Consider the following 24,658-nt stretch of genomic DNA (forward strand, 5'->3'; position numbering starts at 1 on the left):
TCCCGTTCCCCAGTTCCCCAGCTAGGGCTGCTGCTGCTGCAGGGAGCTGCAGTCGGCTGCTGGAGCATCTGCTCTGCCCCCGTCCCTGCGCCAGAGGTGGGAAACTGAGGCAAGGAGGGGGACGGGGACCTCCCCGTGGTCACACAATGTGGCCTTGGCAGGCCTGGGAAAGGTGCAAGGAGCACCTGGATCCTAAGCCCCTGCTTTAGTCAAAGACCTGGCTTCTGCCAGCTTTAACCTCTTCATAACCAGGAGGCTGTGTGCATTTCCCAGGGCCCCCAGAGGATCTGAGTTAAGGCATATGGATGGCACCATCAACTAATTCTGCTTTTCCATATCTAGGCATCTATGAGAGCAGGACTATTCTGGCTTTTATTTTATTTTGTTTATTTATTTTATTTTATTTTATTTTTTTATTTTATTTATTTTATTTTATTTTATTTATTTTATTTAAAGCAGATTTAAAGATTTAGTATTTCTGGGGTTTAAGGTTGAACTTGCATAAATAAGCTGCAGTTCTGCTTGCTGCTGCTAGTGCTAAAATTCACTGAAAGAAGCTTTTTGTAGTAAGTCAACCCCATTATTCTTGAAGGTTCTGCGATGTGGCTAGAGATATGAATCCCTGGAAAGGGCATTTTGCATGCTGTATTAACCTTCTGTAACTTAAACCCTGTTATTTCGGAGGAACTTTGCCTGCCTATGCACCAGTTCTCTAGGAATGTAGGAATCCAACAACTGCCACAAAAGCCACTCACATTAGCAGCCTGCTTGTGAATTTTAATTAAACAGGAAATGCCACTCATGCATTGAAATTCAACATCCAGAATATCTCTGCTTTACTCCTTTGATGTTTCCCATCCAGTCTGGGATGAACCTCCACATGTTCTCCTGAGACACTCGGAGGAAAATCGCTCTGGTTTATTTACAGTAGGAAAGCATTTTGTAGCATCTTTTATCCCGAACCTCTTTACAAACTGTTCACACAGACGACCAGCGCCGGGGGGCTTTGCAGCACTGAGCAGCTCCGGGGCTGTGCACAGTCTGGGTGCACCCAGCGGCGATGCTCAGAGTTCAGGACAGAAAGTGGAGTCCTGACACAAATCAGGGCATAATGGGCAGAATTAGGCTACTGCAGGTCTGATAGTGTTGGCTCCCTTGTCATATTTATCCCTGATCAGTCACAGAAAGATTTGCTGGGATTTTTCTGTATTTCCACAGCAGAAACCATAGACACGAACTGCCTGTATCACTGTAAGTTTCTCATTTGCACGTGGTTTTTAACAAAGAAAGAGTCACTGCTGTTGGGCTGATCCCTCCCACACCCTCAATTTCTCGAATTGCGAAAGTACCGTCAGCCTTAAATCACAGTAGTTCCGCACCTCTGTTATTACCCAGACATTTTCTTAAAACATGCAGCAGGGGGCACCCCAGGGTGCTGCTGCCCTCTGCAGCCCCTTGCAGCACCGGCACCACGCGGTGGCTGCGCTGCCACCGCCGGTCGGATGCGCAGGTGTCCCAGCAAGGTGCTCCGCGCCCGCTAAAGTGCTGGGAAGCCTACACTGGGGATGTCAGAACAAGAAAATTGTAGACCCTGAGCTCTGTGGAGACAGGAGCCTGCCAAGCCTGGCCATTCCATGGTGCGCTGGGCCACGAGCCCCAGGTGACCAGCCGGGGGAGGTCCCCTGGAGCACCCCAGGGACACGCAGCGCATGCATCCTGCTCACCGGCTCGCCAGCCTCCCTCTTCTTCTTCACTTCCTCAGTTTTCCTTAAGAATCTCCCTGTCACTGACAGCTGTAGTTTACGCGCTCAGATGAACGCAGACCTTGAAGTACTCTAGCAGAGCCTGGCCGCAAGATGTCACAGTTGCTTCGTGGAGCTGGCGCAGCCCTGCTTGCGTCCTGCACCCCAGCCCATGCACGTCTGTATGGAGGTGTACAAACACACACGTGTTCCCTCACAGTCGTCTTCTTCTTTTTTTTTTCTCTTTTTTTTTTTTCTTTTTTCTTTACTTTTTTTTTTTTTTACTATATATATTATACTTAAATTTTGTTTATGTATTTATTTATTTATTTTTAATGCATAGCAAGCCTGTTCATTTTGCCCTGGGAAAAGTTAGGCAACTATGGTTCCAGCTCATTTACTGACTACTGGTTCAGTGTATATAACGTTTTGGCCCTCCCTCAGGCCCCAGCCCACAGGGAACAATTTGGAGCCAAGTGGAGGCTTTTTGGCCAGGTTTGCCTAGGCATACAAACACTTGCTGCTGCCTAGAGCCACTGGTCAAACACAGCTTCCCTGTAGCCTTCAGCTCCCCTTTGCTGTATGAGTGCAATCCTCCCTGAGTGAAATCGTCACCCTGCTGCTGGCCAGGATGAGGCAGCTGATTTCCCAAGAGAGGACAGTGACACCCCAGTCCCCATGTGATGCTTGTTCCATCCTGGTCACTCCGTATGGTACTGACTCATGTCTCTCGGCCATGTGTCATCACACCGAGATTCCTCTGCACTAAGAGCCAAGGAGGTGCAAAGCCCAGGCAGCACTGGAGTGGGGTCACTCCTGGACTCGCTGTACCAGCTTTGCGCTCTCACATCAGGAATTGCCAGCGTTTGCTTACCTGAATTGCCTTAAAAATGCCTTTTTTTTGAGTCCTGGCTCCCTGGTGCCAACTTCATTGTTTTCCTACCGTGGGTCGCCCAGCGGCTGCCTTCAGCATCCTCTCTGAGAGCGACGAGGCACCGGAGCATGGAGAGCTTACGGGCAGGGCTGGGGCACATCTCTGCTGCTGGGTACGTAGTGCTTCCCTCTGCTTCCCTCTGTCCTGCATTTTTCCACTGAAAAACCTCCAGTAAATGGATTAGCCAGGCTTGCCAGGCAAAATTTTCCCTCCATCTCTCCCGCCAGGCTGGGGGAGATGGGACCAGCCTGGTGGGGTCTAATGCTGGGGAGGGGGTTGCAAACTATGGTGGGAGAATCCTTCTCCCCACCAGGTTTTCTGGTCTCTGGAGAGTCATTCCTCCTCTGAGGCCTGAGAAACGATATTTCTTCCCAAACATTTGTTTTCATTAGACATTTAAATAGCTCTATGGGACATTTCATCCTGTCTGCAATGGCCAAATTCTTATCCGTGGAGATTTCCTCTGGCACTGAACATCAGTGTGAAACTGTTTTCTCTGATCAGCTCAGTATTTGTCACCCTTAAACTTGCTGCCTTTTGTCTGCTCTCCTATTAAGAAGCAGGGAGAGCAGAAACTCCCACTCCACCTCCTCCAATCCATTGAACTTTTAATTACAAGGCTAACTAATCATTTCCACAGCAGCCAGGCACCTCCTCTTTGCTTTTCTTCCCCAAGCATCCTCTAAATAACCACCAGAGCTGCTCTTAGCCACGGCCAGAGCTCAGCCCTCCGAGTGGCTTTATGATGATTTTTATAGAATAATATAATGCTTTCCTCTGCTGATGTTAGAGGTGGAGCTGTTGCGTTGTAATTGGCATTTCAAGAAGTGCCTTGAACTTTCCTGGCCTTCATGGCTTCAGGGAAGACCTCGCTGCCAACAGCTCGGGTCGGCAGAGAGGCAGAGCGAGAACGGAGGCACTCAGAGAGGGAGGTCACAAAGCCCCCTCATTAGTGCCTCTCTATTTCCTCTGCTAACACCCCGCCCCTTGCTCTTTGCACAGGTTGAGTGTCTGCGCCTATTGTGAAGCCTTTCTGTTCCCAAGTGTGAGCAGGACGGCGGCAGATCTATGGTGCATTTACTCCAAGCCGGTCCCCGCAGGTGGCAGGGAGCTGCGGGCCCTGTTCCTGCAGTGCTCCTGCCTCGCCGCCGTGGTCGGAGGCCTCTTCTACAACTGGCTCTTTGCTTCCCTGGAGTACTCCTGGCACCTCGCTGTGGCGATGGCTGTCTCCTTCAGCCTGCTCCTCCTCCTGACCCTGTTCCTGGTGCACCCTGCCCGCTGTGTCTTCAGCATGATCATGCCCACGTTGGGCACCAAGCAAGGTCGGAAGCTCCTCTTGTCAACCTGCGTCATGATCGTGGCGGTTAACGTGACCCCGAACATCGTGAGCAACATTAAAACCATTCTGGAGGTCATCAAGTGCATCTGCAAGAATTCCTCCGAGAGCCTGTTGAACTCGACTGCTCTGCTGGGGACGGCTTCCTGGGAGTTCGGGGAGGAAATCCAAGCAGCCGGTAATTCCATTAATATTTGGAGGCCTATGAACGGGCATTTTAGGTTTTCACTGCTTCGCAACAGCACCCTGATTAACCAGCAGATGCACCTGGCTGGTGAGAAAGTCAGGAGGGACTTTTTGGCTGTGGAAGAACTGGTCAAAGACTCCATACGAGTGGGCAACAAACTGGTCGCTGGCTTTTCCGTGCTCTACCTCTGCTTTGAGTCTGCGTGGTATTTGAAAAATTACCTCACCAACCTCCGCTTTGACAATTTTTACATCACCAAGAAGCTGGAGCGTTTAGCCATGGACAGAAAAGCTGCTCACCTGCTGGGGGGCTCATCCAAAAACCTCATTCGGCCCACGGGCCTGAAGATGTCCCGGGAAGAAGTGCTGCTGTGCCTGGTGCAGGCCCTGCGCCTCGCCGTGGCCCTGACGCTGATGCTGGTGGTGGTGGCGATGGACCACGTCGCCTTCAGCGTGGCGGACACAGCTGTGAGGAAGGTGGCTCAGTTCTCTGTGGTGCCCGTCATTCTCAACGTCAAATACAGTGTGAGTGCCGGGCCCCCTCCTGCTCAGGACGTGATTCTCTATCAGCTTCTCTGCCCCTCTAACCAAGCCCTGCTCGGAGCTGCGTTTCTGCTCAGTGTTCAGGAGGGATGGAGGGAGGAGGGGGCTCGAGGTTGCTGCTGCTGAAAAGGAAATGTCATGGAGAAGTGTCAGCTATGGTGGGCAAAAGTCTCCTGCACCATGTCTGTGCATGGGGGGAAGGCACATCGCTCGGCTTCCCTCTGTGGGGTGCCTGCTGTGTACTACATCATGGGAGGTGCCGGCGGGGACAGCCACCTCTGGGGGACTACATGCTGCTTGCTTCCCTCCCCAGCACCCAGCTGGACAAGCAACATAAGGCTTGGGTGTGTGGGGAGGTGCAAAACCAGGCACAGCCTCAATGTCTCCTTCCAGTGCAGCACATACCTAAATAGCAGCACATATCAGCTCCCAGTCACAGCTTTTTAGCTCAGATTCCTGCTTACGGTAAAACAATCAGTGCTTAGAAACACAACCTAATATTCAAATGTGCAGATACTGGTGCCCTCTGGATTATATTTCTCTGTGAATCTCACATGGAGCATCCCATCACGATCGCTGTAGCAGCGGGTGAAGATGACAGGACTGGGTCTCACCGTGCCAAGCGCTCAGCACCCTTGCCAGCTGCAGTTATTCTCACTCAGCCTGAGGCATATATGCCTTCAGTACCCCCATCTCACTGCACCCAAACAAGCTGTAAGGGTGACTGCACACCTCCAGGCTGATATTTCTGTAGTAACCAGTTGGGTTTGTTTCATTCATGCCCCGTTTAACCTTTTACTCTTTTTATTCCAGGCTAAAATACAGCTCCTGCCCTTTTTCCCGAGTCTGCTTCAGCTTCCTGACAAAGGATCGACCCTGCGGGACTTTGAGAAGAGTTACCACCACGACCTGACCTTCAGCTCTGCCCGCTGCAGCATCAGCCCCCCGCTGCCCCCCAACCCCTCTGTGCTGCTTGTCATGGGGCTGCTCTTCTGCATCATCTACGCCACCGTGTTTCTGGAAACCTACGCACGGCGCCTGTGCAGGAAAATCGCTGCCTCCTTCTTCGAGAGCCGGGAGGAGGAGCGAGCACTTTACCTCTACAGCAAGCTGTCCAGGAAGCACGCGGAGGAGCAAAGCTGCCCGAAAAACTGAGGCCTCTTTGGGAAACACGGGGAAACACATGGAGACCTTGTGGCAGTGGCTGGGTGCAGGCTTCTGCAAAGGGATCACCAAATTCTTTTTTTTTTAGAGTTGGAGAAGTGGTTTGAATCCAGGAAAAATATTTGGGGAAAAAAAAAGAGAGAGAAAGAGAAAAGCCAAATGTTAATATTTAATATTAATTTAAGAAAAAACGGGCTAATCTTACTAGTCTTTTTTTTTTTTTTTTTTTTTTTTTTTTTCTGGAGTCAGCTCTTCCAGGAACAGTGGAAAAAAGACCTGATATAGCTCATATGACTGGGAAGATGTTGGCAGAATTAGGCAATGTTTACGGGGAAATATGTGGGAGTCAGGGTGGGGGAAGAGCTTCCTTACCTCCCCCCGACCCTGCTGGAGGAAATGCACACTTCCTCTCTGAAGTTATCCCTCCAGGCAGCAAGAAGGAAAACCCATTTGAGATGATTAATTGTTGAGGAGTTTTTCTTTCACATTTCATGCACAGAGATCTGGGTAGGTGGGATAATTATTAGCCTTTAGAAGATAGTTTATTCACACACACACACAAAAAAGTTGTTAGCCTGCTGACATGCATAGAGGACCCACACGACCACAAGATGCACCTCCTGGGCATGGGTAGGGGTGGAAATCAGTGCGTGAGGACTTGCAGAAATCACTTCACCAGGTCTCTCCAAAATGACAGATAAAATAGTTGAAGGACCTCAGAAGAGGACGAGACCAGTCAACAAAAGGTCAGTTCAGGCCGACGTGCAGGAGGACTTCACAAGCAGGAGGCTGAAACCTGACAGCTGAGCCCGTGCTTGGTGGGGAACAGAAAGGGGCAGGACGTGGAAGGCTGGACTTGCCTAAAGCAGTAGCTAGTTTCATATGCTGGGCTGCTTCAAACTCTGAAAGGATGGTATTGAATCTAATATGCCAAAATTCATCACTGGATCCACATCTGAGACATCACTTCTGAAAGAGAGGCAGATCAGAAGCTGTGTAAGGGCAACAGCCAGGAGGACAGGGAGCTAAACCAGCGCCGGGTTAAAAACAAAGCAACTTCGCAGCTTCATTTCTTCAAAGTATCCCTATTATTTTCCTCTCGTCTCCCATTAGAGTTTTCATTAGGGTAATTATTTGACATAATGCACCTCAATGAGATTAAATTACAGAAGTGAAGTGGCAGCTGCAAATACAAAAAATTCTCTCAGCTTCTGAGATCCTTGAAACAAAGTAGGTCTGGATTATTTTTAAAGCATCTATCTAAAAAACTCTGGTGTATTTATCTCCCCAGGTTTCTTAATTCCCTGCCGTTATAATTATTAATCTAAGCACCTTTCTGCCTCTGCAGCTGCCAGAGTGCTTTATCATGAGGTTTCTCTAGCAAACACTCCGTAATGTTCTGTTTGGGGAAGGAGAAAGATTTCCACGTGCCCATTGAGTAGCCAAAATTACCTGGAGCCAAGGGTTAAAGAGCTGCAAGGAGACAGGGGAACCCTTCATTTGGCAAGCCAGCAGCACATGGCCTTCCAACAAGCATGTCTTTTAAAGCAATTTTCCCCGAGAAGACTCATCTTTTTGGCAAGAAACATACAGGAGTCCTTCACAGCAATATTTCATCACCCTTTTAGCATTCATTACTTTTTGGCCAGTAGCATTTGGGGAACTCCCCTGAGCAATGTCCAGGTCCAGCGATGGGTCCTTCAGGTTCAGGTGGGCGTTTGGAGCAGAGAAGACCCCAGAGCTGGACTCCGAGGACTAAGGGACCACCCGGAGTGTCCCACTGCACCCTTTGCACTGGTGCTGCCCTTCACTGGTGTGGAGGACTCCTGAAACATCCATTTTCAGCCTGAAATTTCCTCTTCGCTAGGAAAAACTGACCCCAGTTCAGCTCAGTTCTCCCTTCTCTTCTGCAGAGCTTCCTGCAGCTCCCCTTAAATTTTAACCACTAAAGACTAATTCTGGAAACTTTGCGCTTCCGGACAGTAAAGTTCAGCGTCAGAGAAGCCTTGATTAGGGTAATTACATCAGCTTGAAAAGATAATAATCAGCGAGGCACTGCTGCTCTGCCCGTGCTCCCGGAGTCACAGCTGTCATACACCTTCCCGAGGCAGAGACATGCTGTCTTCTCTATTCTGCAGGGGGGTTTGGAGGGACTGAGGAGATTTTATAGGTTTTTTTGGTGCACATCACACCATTTTCTGTGGTTGCAGTGATGGGAGCTGTGTGCAGTAGAGCTCACCTTGCCCGGTGGCACCCAGGGACCAGTTCTCCTGCCCTGTTTTGTGCCTCTGCCACAGGAGGCAGTTGTGGCCTCGCACACAGGTTTCAGCTTCAGCAGACACGTAGAAACCAGCAAGGGGAGAATTTGGGCTTGGAAGGAGCATCAGAGGCAATCAATGGCCTTTTCTCATGGCAATGCTGGGGTTTGTTCACTGGAAAGGAGGGCAATAAATGCGATGTGTTACACCGTGCAGTGCCGTGAATTGTCCTCACGTTCGTGTCAGAAGTGTGGTTTGTTTTTTTTTTCTGATGTAGGAAGAAAAGTCACTTTAATAACTTCTGGTTATTTTAGAGATGAAACATATTGGTGTTAAATAAGTGTATGCTGAAGGCTGATAGAATTAAATATCTTTGCGAAACAAACGCACCTGAGGCTGTCATTGTTGGGGTCAGTGGCACCACCCCAATGCACATCACACGGAGCCAACTGATGGAGCTGTTCTGAGAAGGAAAGGGATGTTGAAAGCTGGCTCTGTGTCACTGTGCCACTAACCCTGCTTGCTGATGAGAAACTAAACCAGAAGCTGGGGTGAATGTGATTTCCCCGCACCTTACCCGTTGCCCAGCATCACCCCAGAGCGGCGCAGGCACCATGGGGACATCCCAGGGGCTGGTGGGGGCTGCATCCTGTGCTGGCTGTGTCCTAGAAGGAACCTTCAGGTTTGAGTTTAGGAAGCAAATGTTTAAGGAAAACATTTAGGAAACTTGTTCAGGCTTTCTTTGGAGAGGATCAGCCATATTTCTGAGGCTTGCTTTACTCCTCGTTGAAAATGGATTTGCCGTTTCTTTGGGAAAGGGAATACAGAAAAGAAACAGACTGCACCCACGCTGCAGCTCCCTTGCTGCCCCCGCGGGCTCTGCAGGGCAGGATTTCATCACTTCTGGAAGCTGGGGAGCTGAGAAGTTGAAAGTTCAGGGCCGGGCCCTGGCAGGCGCTGAGGGCAGAGGCAGGGCTGTGGGGCTCTGCAGGGGCCCGTGGGCAGCTGGCGATGGGGCCAAATCCCCTTTTTAACACCCCTGTTGCTCATTAATGCCAGTGCCAGCCCAAATCTTTGCTGATGCCAAACGTGGGCATGTTCACCTGTTTTCTCCCTTGCACTTGTAGAGGTTTGCAATTTCTTACCAACCTAAATAAAGGTGTTAATTACACGAGAGAAAGGCCCACGGATTGCACTTTCCTCCACCAGTGTGGTCAGCCCAGGGGATGGAAAGATCCTCGGGTATGGGACAGGATCTGCCCTGAAGCTCCTGTTACCCTTGGGATTTTGTGGTATATTTTTGTGGATTTTCACCTTAAACAAGTGCAAGTGTAGATAACATATACGCTAAGTCCCTGCTTCTGGCTGGCTGGCTGGGGAAATGAATGGCCTTAATATCGAGCAGCAAATGTGAACTGTCCAGCCAAGGCAGTGCTCTGCGAAATATTTCATTCAGAGCCACAAACCTACATCCACCGGAGCAGAAAACCAACCAACCAACCACCTCTCTCCAGAAATATGTCCCGAGTTTTGATCAAAGTCCATTTGTAATGTGTTTATCCCATTTATAGCATTTGCACTGTAACAGCAATGAAGAAGTAATGGTTACGTACATCAGCTTTTAGAAAAGGCAATATAAATAAACACAAAAGCAAATAAAAGCTATTTCACAGCATGGTGCATGCTCTGCCCAGCTCGCCATGCCACTTCGTGCCCGAGCAGGTGTAGGGGCAGAACTGCCCCCAGTGCCACCAGTACCACTCATCCCAGTAATGCTGCCGGTGTCGAGGACACTCCTCCAAACCCTACGGAGAGCTGGTGATGGGGAGAGCCCCTTTCAGACAGGGTTTTTGTGCCGTTCCTGCAAGGACAGCCTGCCCCGGGGCCTTGGCTGGGCTGCAAGGTGCTGCTGCCAAAACAAGAGGGATGGAAAAGAGAGGAGGCGTCATCTTTAGAGGCAAGAGGTGATAAACAAACCGCTAAGTGCAAAGGTTGCCAGAGGCTGATTTGAAGCAGAAGAGATGTCAGCACTGTGCTGTCCTGAACCGATGCCCAGTACTGTTAAAAAGTGACTGCTTCCTGCCTTGGGGCTGAAAGTTTAAATTCATAACACTCCCAGAAGAACTGCAGGTGCTCCCTGCTGCTTCTCTGCTGCATGTGCTAGCCTGGAGGGGGGCATGGACATACACTAACCTGCCTCAGCAGAGACACCTGGTGCCATCTGGATGCCGTGGGGTGTCTGGCATCTGTGCAGGGTGGCAGATGTGGTCCATGACCGTCAGCACCCATAGCTGAACACCAGGCAGAGCATCCCATCACCCCTAAAAAGATACCAGGTAATTATCTGGGAGTGACTGCCAGATGTGAAGCGAATCGGGGGCATTTGGAACCTCGTTCTTTTGAGCAAATTCTTTTAGGGGCTAATTATTTTTTCCAAGGGGAACTAAAATGTGTTGAAGTGAGTTGGAGACGTGAGACAGCTGCGGAGAGACGAGGGGTGATTTGCAATGCACAGGAAGAGTTTTCCTCATCCTGGTTCTCTTGAACGCAGATCGGTTCACAGTTTCACTCTGAACTCGATGCTTCATGTTTTTCAACTGCAAATTTCCACATCAGTGGTTCGTAACAAGCCCTCAGCCCACAAGAACTGAAGGAAAAGAGGAAGAAGCAGTGCTGGTTTTCCCAGAAGGCTGCTGACTGCCACCATGTCCGGACAGAAGCCCATATTCCAGGCACCTTCCAAAGCCCCTGGATTTCCCAAACTCTACACATCACCGATTTCCAAAGATGCTGGGAGGTTTGACAACCAGGTCCCTTTTCAGGCTCTCAGAGAAGCTTGATTCCAGCAGCTGCTGCAGTGCCATAACCCTGCGGTTCAAAGGGAACATGAGGTGCTGTGGCTCATGGACTAAATGGGGGTGAAATCGAATCAGGGGCAATCCTCTGTGCTTGGGCACCCCAGCACCTCACAGTGCTTCCAGAAAGTGCTTCTGGGTTTCTTTGCAGATGAGCAACAGAGGAAATGAAATCACTGGCAGAAATGTTTTCAACCAAAGTTGGAAAAAAGTACCACATGTCCACACATTTCTTTTTTATACGCAGTCCCAGCCTGCAATTCCTCACCCCACTTGAAATAGCTGGTGAGATGCGCCTTTATGTCTGAGAAGGGTGAGAAAACAATTCTGTAAATTCATTTTCCACAGAGATTATGAAAAGAAAAGTCATCTAAGCCAGCAAAAAGTCACACCTGAAACACGGTGAGAGATCTTGGGGGGCAGAGAAGGGCGGTAAGCAGGGGGCAGGACTGGGCAGGAAGGGGCTGCGCTGCCAGCTCCTTGCCTTGTGTGCCCCCCACGGCCCAGCCAGAAATTGTCTTGGACAGGGGGAGACCCAGGGCTTTGATGGCAATTTGTCCTTCGAAGCAGGCTGAGAAACCGAAATGGCCAAGTTCAAAGGCTGAATGCTTCCTCTTGCGTCAGTCAGAAATCTGTCACGAGTGTCTGGACAATAAAGCACCAGGGAAAAAAAGGTTGCGTGGGTTAGGGGAAGGGCCAGGCTGGGCTGGGCTGGGTGCAGGCCATGTGCTGCTGCTGAGTGCCGCGTCCTGTGCCCAACACCGCAGGGAGAGAAGGGAGAGCAGGGTCCAGGGGCTTAAACAAAGGGCTGGGTTGCAGGCTAGGTTTCATTTTCAGCGCTGCTGCTGGTCAGCTGAGAGGTCTGATGGGTTTGAAAGGTCTCAAATCCCAATGAAAAGCAGAGGAAGTCAAAGACATGGCTACCCTGCAAGTCCCCATCCCCTCAGAGGTGAATTTAAGTTTTGCAGGGAAATGCAGAGAGTAGAATACTGATGCCTGGGAGGATTTCTCTGTGCCTCTTTCAGTGTCTCTTTCCAAACCACCACCGGGAGCTTTCATTGTGGTGAAATTACGCTTGGAAGAGGAGCACCCTGTTCAGCACCCTTCCCCTCCCCTCTGTTTGCAATAGCTGTCGTTTTCAGTAACAGGAAAATCACAATAACAGCTCGGAGTTCAACAGCAGCTTCAGGAAAAACAGGCACCAGGGACTTTGTATGAGGCTGTTGCATCTGTGCTAAAGCCTCTCCTGAGTACCGAGGCGTGCAAACCCCGGGATTGTGTGAGCACACACACACACGCACACACACATGCCCTCACTCCTCCTTCCTACAGACGTGCGGTAGGATTAATCTCACCATTCCTCATTTACCTCCTGACACATGCTGCTCCACAGCTGGGAGGATTTATTCACACTGGAGAAGGGTCAAAGCAGAAGGGAGCAAAAGCAGGACCAAGGGGGCAACATCAGTGAGGGATATAATGTATTATGGCTCTGCAAATAACCCAGGGTAAAGCAACTGGGATGCTGCAACAGAATAACCAAGCTGCACTCCTGCCAGAGGAAAGTGATGCTGCTGATAATTTTGATTAGGACTGATAATTGTGGTGGTGCCTCGTGCCTGCCATTCCCACACCTCGCCAAATGGTGGGTGCTGGGTGCCAGTGGGTCAGTGGCACCCAGGAGTGCTGGAGCTCCCTCTGAGCAAGGTGTCGCAGCATTACGGGCTGCTGGCTGCAGAAAGTATCACGGAACAGCTGTAATTGTAGTGCATCTGTTAACAAAGAAGGGGAAAAAAGTAGAACTGAATGCACCACGAGAAGATCTCTGAGGGCAGGGACCTGCTGCTGCCTCCCCAGCCTGGGGCTGATGCACAGAGGTGAGGTCCTGGGGCAGGAGTCAGAAGGGAAGAAATGGAAAAGGAAGGAGAGAGAATTTGTCCTCCCTAACTGAGCCAAAGGTGAATGAAATGTCGGAGTGTGTGTGTAAGAAAGAGAGAGAAAAAAAAAAAAACCAAACACCTACAGGGATAGCACTCTGTGGAGCCAACTGGAGGCATAATAAATCCTAGAGGAAAGGGGAAAATACTGCTTCTCCCAGTAAGGCAGAGCTTGGGGACAGACTGCTGCTGGCAGGGAGAGGAGCATGGGGCCGAGCCATTATGTGGCGTTTCATCCACACCAGGACTGAACCACCCAGACTTGGAAATGTGCCTGTGAAGTCCCAGACCTGAATCACCCAGCGTCAGAAAGATCCCTCACATTTTGGCGATGCGCTTGAGTGTCTGGGATTAGCGGGGTGGCTGTGCTGCTAACTGCAATGCAATCTAATTGAAAAGCGAGCTTTTCCCCTTGCCCTTCCCTCCGCTGCACAGGTTAGAGTACCGTTAACACTTTATCTTTCTAATCACAGTTGCTCTTTCAATGTGAAAATGTATTTCTGAGAGACTGTGGAGACGTCAGGAGCAAGCAGGGAGCTGACAGCAAGTTGTGGCTGCCGCTGTGTTAGCTGACTGTCGGGGAAATGCTGCATCCCCCAGGCTGACCAGCTAGAAACCAGCTATCCCAGCCCGACCGCCAGAAGAGCCCGGATCCCCCAGCCCAGGGGTGGGTAAGCCTTTCCCCAAGTGGCACCGACATGCGTCTTTGGGATGGGGTGGCGGCAGGAGAAATAATTCGAGGAGGTTGCTACCTGGGTTGAATGACCCCCAGGGAAGGGGAAAGCACCCTCTGCCCCATCCCAAGGGAAACAGGCAAGGCATCGCCCTGGTCCCATCCTCCTGAGGATGAGGGAGGAAGGAAGGACTCCTCATCCTCCCCTCTCCTTCCTCAGAGGTGTCAGTGCCTGCGGCTGGGCTCCGAGTCCAGGCACCCACACTCCTGTGTCCTGCAGCCCCCTGCCAGGAGGTGCCGGGCCACTGCCCCAGGGGTCTCCAGCCTGCCACCGCCCCCCTACCTGGGCTGCTTCCTCCTCCTCCTCCTCCTCCTCCTCCTCGGCTCAGCGGTGCGCTAGGACCCGGCAGGATCAGGTGCACGGGGGGGCTCCGGGGGGTCCTGGGGGCTGGGGGGGTCCAGGGGACTGGGGTGGTCCGGGGGGCTGAGGGGGCTCCGGGGGCTGGGGGCTTCCTGGCTGGGGGGGGGGGGGGTGGGACGGGAAGCGGGTTGCAGCAAGATTTGGGGTGAATTCTGGAGCAAAAGGGGAGGGAAGAAGAAAGGGGCGGGCAGGGGGGGCCGGGGGGTGCTCACCACCCCCCTCGCGGCAGGGCTGCGCCGGGGAGGGTGCTCGGGGCGCGCAGGAGCCGCGCAGCGCCCATGGAGAACGGCTCGGCCAGCCCGGGAGCCGTCCCGGACGGCAGCGGCAACCAAACCCTGGGCAGGATGCCCCGGCAGCCCCTGGAGCTGCAGGTGGTCACCATCCTGCTGGTGCTGCTCATCTGCGGCGTGGGCATCGCCGGCAACGTGATGGTGGTGCTGGTGGTGCTGCGCACCAAGCACATGGTGACCCCCACCAACTGCTACCTGGTGAGCCTGGCGGTGGCCGACCTCATCGTGCTGCTGGCGGCCGGGCTGCCCAACATCTCGGACGTGGTGGCTTCCTGGGTGTACGGCTATGCCGGCTGCCTCTGCATCACCTACCTGCAGTACCTGGGCATCAACATCTCCGCCTGGTCCATCACCGCCTTCACGGTGGAGCGCTACATCGCCATCTGCCACGCCATCAAAGCGCAGCTCCTCTGCACCGTGAGCCGTGCCAAGCGCATCGTCTCCTCGCTCTGGCTCTTCACCTCCGTCTATTGCCTCATGTGGTTCTTCCTGGTGGACACCACCCAGGTCACCTTCTCGGATGGGGCGCAAGTCACCTGTGGGTACCGGGTCTCCAGAAGCCTTTACATGCCCATTTACTTCTTGGATTTCGCCGTCTTCTACGTCATCCCGTTGGGACTGGCGACTGTCCTCTACGGCCTCATCGCCCGCATCCTCTTCATGAGCCCCCTGCCTTCCACCCTGCAGCACCCCTGCCTGGGCTCCACGCACCAGGGAGGCTCCCTCAAGCTCTCCTGCCGGGGCAACAGGGGGGCCCTGAGCTCCCGCAAGCAGGTAGGGCCCCCCCCTCCCCCACAGCTGGGCTGCTGGGGCTCAGTGCTTTGAAGGGTTTTGGGGGGGTGGATTCTGGCAGGGAGAGGGGTGACCCAGTATTTTGCTTCTCTTTGTGAGGTGGAGCTGAGAGGGTGTGCTTGCTGCACAGGAGGCACCCCAAAGGCCAGCTGGGGTCTGGCAGCAGATGGGCTCCCCCCCCCTGCTTGGGCTGGCCTCCACGGAGCTCCAGCATCACTTGGGAGAGGCAAGAGCGCAGGGTTTTGGCTGGATAATTAATTCCTAATTGCCTCCCCAGGGAGGGAGTGTACCAGGACACATTATGGACTCAGCTCCCAGGCAGAGTTCCGGGCAGGTGACCTCAGATTTGGAAAGCAAAGGGAAGGGAAATCCAGCAGGACACAGGACCCCCATCCTCTGAGCCAGCCCTGGCTACAGCCCCCAGCTCCCTGCGGCTGGGGGAGGCACCTCAGTGTCCCAGAGGTACAGTGTTCCTCTCAGTGACTCCTCTGTCATCCAGCTGCCTGCTTGCTCTCCATCTCCTCGCCTTGTTCCTCCTCTCTCTGTCCACAAGCACAGTTACTGTCTCTCACCCAGCTCCTGGGACAGGGCAGTATCTGGGCACGGGAATCCTGCTGGCTGGCTCTGCGCAGGACAGCGTCCTGCTCAAGCCTCAAACTTTGACACATGGTCTGCTTTAAAGATAAGGGCTGAAGCCTGGGGTCTGGCTTAAGCCTCTCCTGCTGTTTGTGAGCAAGCAGGACCTGATTTCCAGCCAGCCTTAAATTAGTTTCAGCCAGTCTTAAAAATATCATTTATCCAACTCGTTCCCTGACTGGCACAGGAACTTCCACCGCCCAGGAGAGACGATTCAGAGTCACAGAGGGAAGCAAGCAGCTCAGAGAATAAGTATTATTTCTTTATGAGCTTTTAAGTTTTTTTTAGTTCAGGTTTTTCTCCCTTTTTCTCCATCCCAGAAAGGTTTAAAGCAAGCACCAACATCTGTAAAAGCACCGGGCTGCTCTCCCAGTTGCTGGTGCAGGGTTTTTCCGCAGCAAGTTCCCCAGTGACTACAGGACAGCACCTACAGGTGCACGGCCAAGGAGCAAAAACCTCTCCTACCACATCTGCACAGGCTGTGCCATGGGCTGAGCACCGCACACAGCGTGCTCCAGCCTCATTAGGACGAGTGCCCGAGGCAGTCAGTCCCAAGGGGCTGGATGAAGGCACTCCAGCCCCTGGAAACCTCCTGTGCTCTTTCCTCCGTTACACCGGCAGTTTTCTTGAGGTCTTTATTAGCTCCTGAAATAGCTTAGCAAAAACTGCCCCTGGCTGGCCTTCCATCTCAGAGCTGGGCTCATCAGGAATAAAGATGTCACTGAGGTTTTAAATTGTCAGAAGTGTTGAACTTGTTTTGAAAGTGGGAGGCTCTCTATTCACAACTAACACCTACCTCCCTATACAGGTATGTGTGTGTTTAGTGCTATGATCATCATCGTCAATGTTCTCACTCTATAGGGAGCTCTGTGATGATTTGTGGAATTAGCAACAAATCACCCAGCTTTGCTCTAACAGAAGCTGCTGTGAGTCTCCTGAACCCAGGAGAGAAAGCAGTAGCTCTGCTATTTGTAGTGGAAAACTGCAAAAGCCACGTTGTGAATCTGTTCGATCCTCACCTCCTACCTTGCAGAGATACAAGGGTATCAGTGCGTTTGACTGTAACTATCATGTTTGGGAGAATTTGCTTCCCCCTCACTGGACTTTGGAGGCTTCAGGGAGGTATCGACCATGCTCCCAGTTCAGAGCATACTTCTAATATTCATGGCAGCAAGAAATAAAGGAGAATCCTGGATCCAAGCTGCTCATAAGCTATTCGTGAAGCACAAATAGAAGCTAAAATACTGGCAGGCAAGGCGACTCCAAACTTCTGTTTCTGAGCAGTTTTGTTTCATGGGGCTTCCAGCCACGTTCTGGTTACTGCTTCCTTCTGACCACACCACAGCACTTTGAGGCAGCCTGTGCTGAGACAGCAAAGGAGAAAGAAACCCCAGCTGGGCCACACGGTTAGGTCACCTGTCAGGTGGATGCCTTGCTGCTCCCCAGAGGTGGTTGTGATACAAACCCTGGTCCAGTGATCTCCATAATCATCTTTCCCTAGATGGTTATGACACAGGACACGGTCACTTCATTTTATATATAATCATAAGAAATTTATAAGGCTGTCCAGTAAGACCGTGCACCAAAGCCAAGTGAAACCACACCGATATTTTGATGAGAGCTTTGGGCAGCATGAAGAGGAGTGCTCTGAGCATAACGAACCTGCGTCCTGCCAGAGCATCTCCCCCAGTGCTGCCGGGAACCCAGCCGGAGCACTGTATCCCGATGCTATGGCTGCAGTGAGTCACGGCTCTGCATCTAGTTACAAGGGAAAAAACAACCGATCAACCAGGCAGGGAGGAAGGAGGTCTCCTGGGAGCCCTGCGGGGTCAGCACAGAACTCTGCCTTGAAGCTGTCTTCCTGCATGGGGACAGCAGGGACCACACGAGTGATGTTTGCAGGAGCTGCTGCAGCGTGCGGGAGGAGAGCAGGGCACATCACCGAGCCGGGTCTAGTCTGAGGCTGAAGGCAGCTGGATGAATTTGGTCCAGCAGAGCTGGCAGATAGATACAGGATGGGAGAAGCAGCGAGCAGAGCGGAAAGCATTCCTGGGGGTGCTACGGCCCCGCAGCACCCCCAGCCTGGAACCAGGAGAGTCCCCCCAGGTCAGCTTTAGCAGGTGGGTGCCAGCCCTTGTGGCTGTAGGGAAGAGCCTGAAGATGGGAAATGAGGCACAGAAGGGACCAGAATGGCCTTCTCTGGGCCAGGTTCACCTTTGTGACCTGCTCCTGAGGAAGTCAGTGGCAAAAAGCCCCCGTGCAATGGTCCAGAAGTCTAGACACCGCTGTCCTGGGTCTTCTTCACCAGAAGAAAGATGTCCTTTCTGATTTTCTGATAGCGATGGCAACACTGCCTCAAAACCAGGGGGAACGGTGGAAAGAAGAAACGCAGCGGTATCTCAAATCCCACTGGACACTGCTTTGCAATCGCTGGTGAGCAGCTCGCAAGTGGTTTTCTTTGCTCATTAATTACCCGTGGCCAGGGTGGAAAGGCCTGCTGGGCTACGACACGCACCTCTCACACTCTCCAGAGAGGTGCTGACAGCCCTTGAAAATGTCACCAGGAATTTCCAGGGGGGCCCTTGGTGATGGGTCCTGTCCCGAGCACCGGCCGTGAGGACACAGCACCAGAAAGTGCCCCAGCAAGAGATGCTGGCGGGTCTCCAAGCTGGAAGGGCGATGAGGAGGCTGTGAAAGCAGTACGTGAGCTACCAGCGGGGAAGATTAAAGTGAGCGTGCACCTCCGAGCACGGATTTCACCCGCTAGGGACCACTAGAGGGAGCGGGATTCCTAAAAAAAAAAGATGCTGCAGCTCAAGACGGTGGTGCTTGGACAGGGAAACCTGGCACCGGCTGGGAGAAGCAGCAGTGGCCTGGGGGACGTGGGCTGAAAGCCTCGTCCTCCTTCTAGCCACAGCCCCTTTGGGGCTGCTGTGTGCACACCCAACGCACGGCACAGTGGCTGTGAGACTTTGAGACTTCATGGAGAAGTTTTCTCCCTGGCTGGTGATTTCCTGAAGGATGCTTTGAGGCGACAATAAGGATCTGTCTTTTTTGGGGGGTGCAGCTGCTTTATTGGGCCATGACTCAAGACTTCTCCAGATAGGGATAAATGAACTCACATTCTCCCACGCTCTCCCCAGGGCTGATTAATTTCATTTCTCACTTGGGCACCAGAAGAAAGCTCAGAGCACCTAAAGGATGCTGCAGTTACTCTCCCAGGAAAGCCAAAGTGAGGAAAAGCATGGAGAGGGGTTTCAGCTGTGCATGGAGATGATGTTGGAGGTTTCTTTCCCTGTGATAGCGATGTGAGAGCGACTTTGGGATAGACCACTGGGATTTGAGCAGAAGAGCCATCCTGCACCATATACAGCCTTAGTAACACTGCACCCAGGAGAACCTGGGCTGTACGGACAGTTGGCTTTATGAGGCCAATTTCATCTTGCAGCAAGCTCGCGGCAGGGCTTCCATCTCACCTTGCAGCCTGGGTGCAGCATCCTTGGTGAGCACCGAGGGCATTTAGCGAGAGTAGGCAATAAATCCTTGCGGTGCTGGTTCCTCAGCGGGTTTCCTCTCCCAGGACAACGACAACTTTTCCACAGGGAAAACCACTGTAGGACGCGGAGCAGGAAGCACAGGTCTTTTCGTGACAGCACTTGTGTGGTCTCATGTGGTCTGGATGGAGGTGTTGGGAGGTTGTCAGGCACTGTGACATTTCCGTAACAACCAGCCGAAAAGCAGGGGCAGCTCTGGCTAAAAGCAGATGAATCACAAATTCTTTCCCACGCCAAACTTTGTTTGGTCTCGGCAAGGACTGCAGCCGACTTACTTGTCAGCCTAGGATGCACTCCCTCTGGCTTTGTCACGGTGAGGCAGAGTCCAGCTCACTCTTTACAAACATCGTGGCTTCCTGAGCAAACAGAATTACATCAGTCAAGAGGTCAGAGATGTTTCGGCCTCACAAGCCAGCGTGTGAGCAGGACTAATTCATTAGCTTTAAAGGAGACGTTTCACCGTGCAGAAAGCTCTTGGCCTGAAGTGGCACCTGACAGAGAGCAGAGCTAAGTGGACACAAGTTTGGAGATTTATTCTCTACAGCAGACACCTTGGCACCTTGGAAATGAAGACAACCCCTGTGCTGAGCGAGGAGTGTCTGTGCTTCAGTGCCGACCTGCAGAGGTGTGCTATTTAAGTTTTCCAGGATGCATTTTGCAGCGATCCTGCTGCAGTAGGACTACTGAAGCTGACGGAAAGGCTCCCTCCAGCCTTGTCCCAGGGACATCCCTTTAGCAAGGACCCTTCCAGGCAGGACATGGACATGGTTGGTCTCTGCATGGGATAGTGAAGCACAGCCTGCCCTCGTCTCCCAGGACGAGTGGTCTGAATAAACTGCTCAGTGGGGGGGATTAAATTCTGAATGAAATTGTACTTAGGATCACTTGAGTTGGGTTGTTTGCATTTTGCTGTAGGGTTCAGCTTTTATCACATTTTTGTTAAAATCAACTTCATTCACGTTCTCAGGGTATTAACCTCAGCTGCATCAAAAATATGGCAAAAAACCTGAGAAGTGGTACAAGGGAGGCAGCAGAGCAGCTGATCATTCTATCGTGGTTGTGTCTATTTGCTGTAAAGATATTTGGAAAGAGAAGTAGAGAGCATCGGTCCCATCCACGTGCACTGCTCCTCAGGCAGAAAGCCTTCCTTCCTGGGCTCCCGTGGTACCGGGAGCTCTCTGTCCCAGAGCAATGCGGTCTCACAGCCAGCGGGAGGATGCTCCTCCTTCCCCTGGTGAGGAGGGGTCGAGCCCATATTGCCCTGCCAGGCTCGGGGCAGACAGTGGCTCTGTGTTCGGGACAATTGCTACAAAGCACATTGTCACCCAGCAGCCTCATCCTAGCAGCTTGAAACCAAAAGCTTGTGGGATGGATCCAGCCACACTTGTGAAAGGCACTGGAAAGCTCTGAAGCTTCTCTCTTTAAAATCCCTTCTGTCTTCCCCCAAGGCAGCAGTGAGCACGCTGCAGTCTTAGCAACAGCCCAGGCACTCACAGCATCACGGCGAGGTCTGATTCTGGGAAGTGTCCTCACATTCCTGTTAAACCACACACAGCAAAACACTTCTACTCTGGCCTCAGCTTGACAATGGATCCTTTCTTGTAGGAAAAGTTTTGTTGCCACTGCCAACCGCCTCTGATTTCTACACAAAACATTACAGGAAGGCATCACTGCTTGTAACTAAGTTAAAAAAGAAAAAAAAACTCCAAGAAAAGCTGAAAGACCGAGTGTGATCCAAGTACTTATTTCCTTATAGAGGAGTCATTGCACAATCCCCTTTTTGACATTTGAAACACCGCCGCCTTAATATGCGGGCGGCATCAGTGTTTACTCATACTTTCCTCCTTGGGGACGCATGTATTCTGTAAGCACTTGTGGGAGGATGATTGTCACCTACCCGAAATAGCTGTCAAAATTATTAGGATCGTTGCAGTTTCAGTACAAAAACACATTTTCTTAAGCAAGCCTGAGTTGAGCTGAGGGCAATTACTGCTCGCTCCTGCATTCTCAGTATCTTCTTGTTCCTAATACATTAATGTAGTTCTTCCCTAGTGTGCTGCAAATTAAAATAACCCATACTGATTAGCTGAGCAGCTCCCCTATCAGCACAAGTCAGGAATTTGTGTAGGACTCCAGGCACTGCTCCCAGTGCTGCTCTGTACCAGGAGCCTGTCCCTGGGAGCACAGCAGGAGTAACAAACCAGAAGATCCCAGACAGGGAGTTGAGACTCACCCCTGGCACCTAAAAAAACTTAGGATCCCACTTTGGCACAAGTTAATTTCCTCGCTGATTTAATGTTATGAGCAATTTTCATACCTGTTTTCTGGTACAGAAATTCCCATGGTTATTTCCCACTCATTTCCAGGCTGATGGATGCTTGTGCTGAAATTTCCAAGTCTCTTGAGTGGTAGGTGAAAGCCTGTCATTTAAAGGTTGTATTTATGCAATATTATTTCGTGAACAAAACAGATTCAGCGAGGAATAGACAGTCTCATGGTTTGTGAGCCTATTTTAAATCCTAAAGGAGAGATACGTGTGATATTATGAATTACCTGTCTGCGCAGTTAGAGGTGGGAAGGTTCTGCTGGAGCTTCAGCACCATTTGCCTATTTCTCTTTTTGTCTATTCCCTCTAACAAGGTGACCAAAATGCTGGCAGTGGTGGTGGTGCTCTTCGCCCTCCTGTGGATGCCTTACCGCACGCTGGTGGTGGTGAACTCCTTCATGGACCCGCCGTATCTGAACATCTGGTTCCTGCTCTTCTGCCGGACATGCATCTACCTGAACAGCGCCATCAACCCCATCATCTACAACCTCATGTCCCAGAAATTCAGGGCTGCCTTCAGGAAGCTCTGGGAGTGCGAGCAGAAGAGCGCCGAGAACCCCGTGCCGCACAGCGCCCCGGTGTACTACAGCGTCACGAAGGACTGCTCTCACGGCAGCTCGGATCTCCTCACCGAACAAGAAGAGCTGAACAGCCTCCCGGCACCTGCAAGGAAAAGCAGGCCTGCCAAATAAATACCAGGACCCTGAAACAACGCAGGAGCTATGTGGCTGCACGCACCATGCTGGGAAAGCGCCAACAGAAATCGCTTGGCATTGCGGCAAGCTTGAGTTAATACCTCTCCAGGGCATTTAACAAAACAGATTCTTAGAGGCGAATTAATTTGCTTTTCCTTAATGCTAATTTATTCTTGTTTGTTGAAGTGTTAGGCGCAGGTCAATGCTTAGCATCTTTAAAGAATCTGTAGTTAAATATAGCAGCTCAACGCCGTTCTGTGTTACGTGCAAGTGCAGCTGTTTGTTGAGTTGGGCCAGAGCGCTGGAAGGAAATGCAGGAAGAGAAGGGCACTCAATGGAGAAAAAAACACTGGAGCAGGTTTCTTAGGGGGTGAGGATCCCCTTCCCAAAGGCAGGTGCCTGTAAGATAGACACCCATGTAAGCTGCTCCTCTGGAGCATTGTCAGAGATAATGGGGACGTCTGGGCACTTCCAAGAAGCAGCTCCTCCCTTCTCAGGGTAGTGGTCTGAGGAAGGAGAGGAGATGAATATCTCCCTAGATGTGACCCTTCCTCTCCGTGACTCTAAAGAGACCAGTCTGACTCTCTCAGATGGAGATTCGTGAATTATGCATGGCTGAAGCTGGGCGTCAGGGACCTCACCCCGTGCTCCCGGAGATATGGCCGTGCTGGTAGCACGTAAACCCAAGGTCCAGGCCAGTTGGATTTGTTACAGAAAAAATGATCAAATTAATCATCTGTGTTCCTTAAGGTAATAGTAGTACTTCCAACACTGTGGCCTGAATTTCTTTTGAATAATCTTACCTTTCCTGTCTAAATTCCTGCAGTTGCTTTGGCTGGATAGCCTTTGGTAGCCTCATCCTGTAAGCCCTGGCGTGGTGTAGCTGCATACCATCAAGCAGCACGTTGTCCCAGCTACAGCTGCGTTTCAATGGCAGGTGAAACAATTCTCTTATTTCCTGAGAATAATTCATAAAAGTCTGTAAAGTGTTTTGTGATAAGTGGCATTGCCTATAAGGCATTAATAACACTCGCTGCTGCTGTCATCTAGTAAGCGAAGTGGATATTCATAACCTGACACATTCAAGAAACCAGCCCAAGAACGTTTGCCCCAGACTCACAAGAGACTATCTGGACTGGGAGTAAAACATAAGAGATTACAGATGAGCCAAATGCCAAGGCTCTTGCCAAATAAAATAAGAGTCAGCCACCAATAACCCTGAAGTGACTGTAAACAATTCTTCTTTGAGCAGCCAATTCAGCCTCAGCATCCAACACTGCTTTACAGCAACCCAGAGCGTTAAATCACAGGCTTACATCTTACTTGGGAAAAGATCCGTGAGATATTTTTAAGAGCACAAGACTTTAAGTAACTGTTCTGTGTCTATGGAAAATAACTTCCCTGGGCGAGCCAGAACAAGACCTCACTTCCCACCAATGTGCACGGAAGCGTTCAGGATCTATTTCATTTTGGTATAGGGTGGCTTTGCATGTACGGTTGTTACATTGTGGATTATTAAACTGCCCGCTTTGCTCCAGAATAACTGTAGGATAAGGAGAGAGAACACTGGTTTTGCAGATATTTATGAAATAGTGTTTGTTTGGAATTTATGGAATCATGTAATTTTGTGCTCTTTTGCATATATTGGGACTTCAGGAGCAAAGTTCCTCTTTGTTACTCTTAAGAAAGCTTTGCAAAGAAATCTGGGAGTTGCTTCTTGAAAAGAAGGGAAATACTTTTTCTACAGCGCAAGAGAAGCATTCTACTTACCAAAAGAAACTAGGAAGTGAAAAAATTTGCTGGTAATAATCTTTTCTCTAGCAGAGAGATTTTTTTCCCATTAGAACAAGTTCTTTCCATAGCAGCTCAGAAAGAAAAAAAAAAAAAAAAAGGCAAAAGCATCTGCAGACAAAAAAAACCAAACCGGTAAGCACAGAAGCACCTCAATGTAACACTCAGGTAATGCAGCCACACGGGATGGGGATTTAGGATTAAAATCAGGGTTTAGGATTAGGGCACTTCTGAGGCAAGGGACGGGCACTTGGGCAGCCTGTATCTCTGGCACCACAAGGAACAGCTCAACACAAGCATCCCAGCAAACTCTTTTCTGTCTTCCCCATCACATTTCCATTTTTTACTGCTCCCTTTAATGCATTTTTTTTTTTTTTCCTTCCCAGACAGTGACAGTTTGAAAGCACTATTCTCCTAATTAAATTTTAGCCCCAGGCCAACAGCTAATTGATGGTTCTGAAGTTTTTGTTCAACATACTTGAGATTCAATTAAAAAAAGACCTGCTCTCTTCTCCCCTTTCTGCC

General features: G+C 51.0%; 1 protein-coding gene and 1 pseudogene across 1 annotated transcript; both read left to right on the forward strand.

Moving 5' to 3' along the window:
* Positions 1 to 1,843: 1,843 nt before the first annotated feature.
* OCSTAMP (osteoclast stimulatory transmembrane protein) lies at positions 1,844 to 8,917 on the forward strand. Its single transcript, XM_048072470.2, has 3 exons — positions 1,844 to 2,788; positions 3,679 to 4,723; positions 5,555 to 8,917. The coding sequence occupies exons 1-3, from the start codon at positions 2,745 to 2,747 to the stop codon at positions 5,894 to 5,896; spliced, it is 1,431 nt and encodes a 476-aa protein (XP_047928427.2). The 5' UTR covers positions 1,844 to 2,744; the 3' UTR covers positions 5,897 to 8,917.
* A 5,339-nt stretch (positions 8,918 to 14,256) lies between these two features.
* On the forward strand, positions 14,257 to 22,354 carry LOC106040583 (thyrotropin-releasing hormone receptor-like; annotated as a pseudogene).
* The last annotated feature ends 2,304 nt before the right edge of the window (positions 22,355 to 24,658 follow it).

This window comes from Anser cygnoides, chromosome 16 (assembly GCF_040182565.1).
Source record: "Anser cygnoides isolate HZ-2024a breed goose chromosome 16, Taihu_goose_T2T_genome, whole genome shotgun sequence".
NCBI classification, from domain to species: Eukaryota; Metazoa; Chordata; class Aves; order Anseriformes; family Anatidae; genus Anser; species Anser cygnoides.

Bases quoted from the DNA above. Each gene is read 5' to 3' on its own strand.
- OCSTAMP (XM_048072470.2), top strand. From the start codon at position 2,745: ATGGAGAGCTTACGGGCAGGGCTGGGGCACATCTCTGCTGCTGG. The intron at 2,789-3,678 runs GTACGTAGTGCT...CTCTTTGCACAG, and splicing joins GGGCACATCTCTGCTGCTGG to GTTGAGTGTCTGCGCCTATT. The intron at 4,724-5,554 runs GTGAGTGCCGGG...TTTTTATTCCAG, and splicing joins TTCTCAACGTCAAATACAGT to GCTAAAATACAGCTCCTGCC.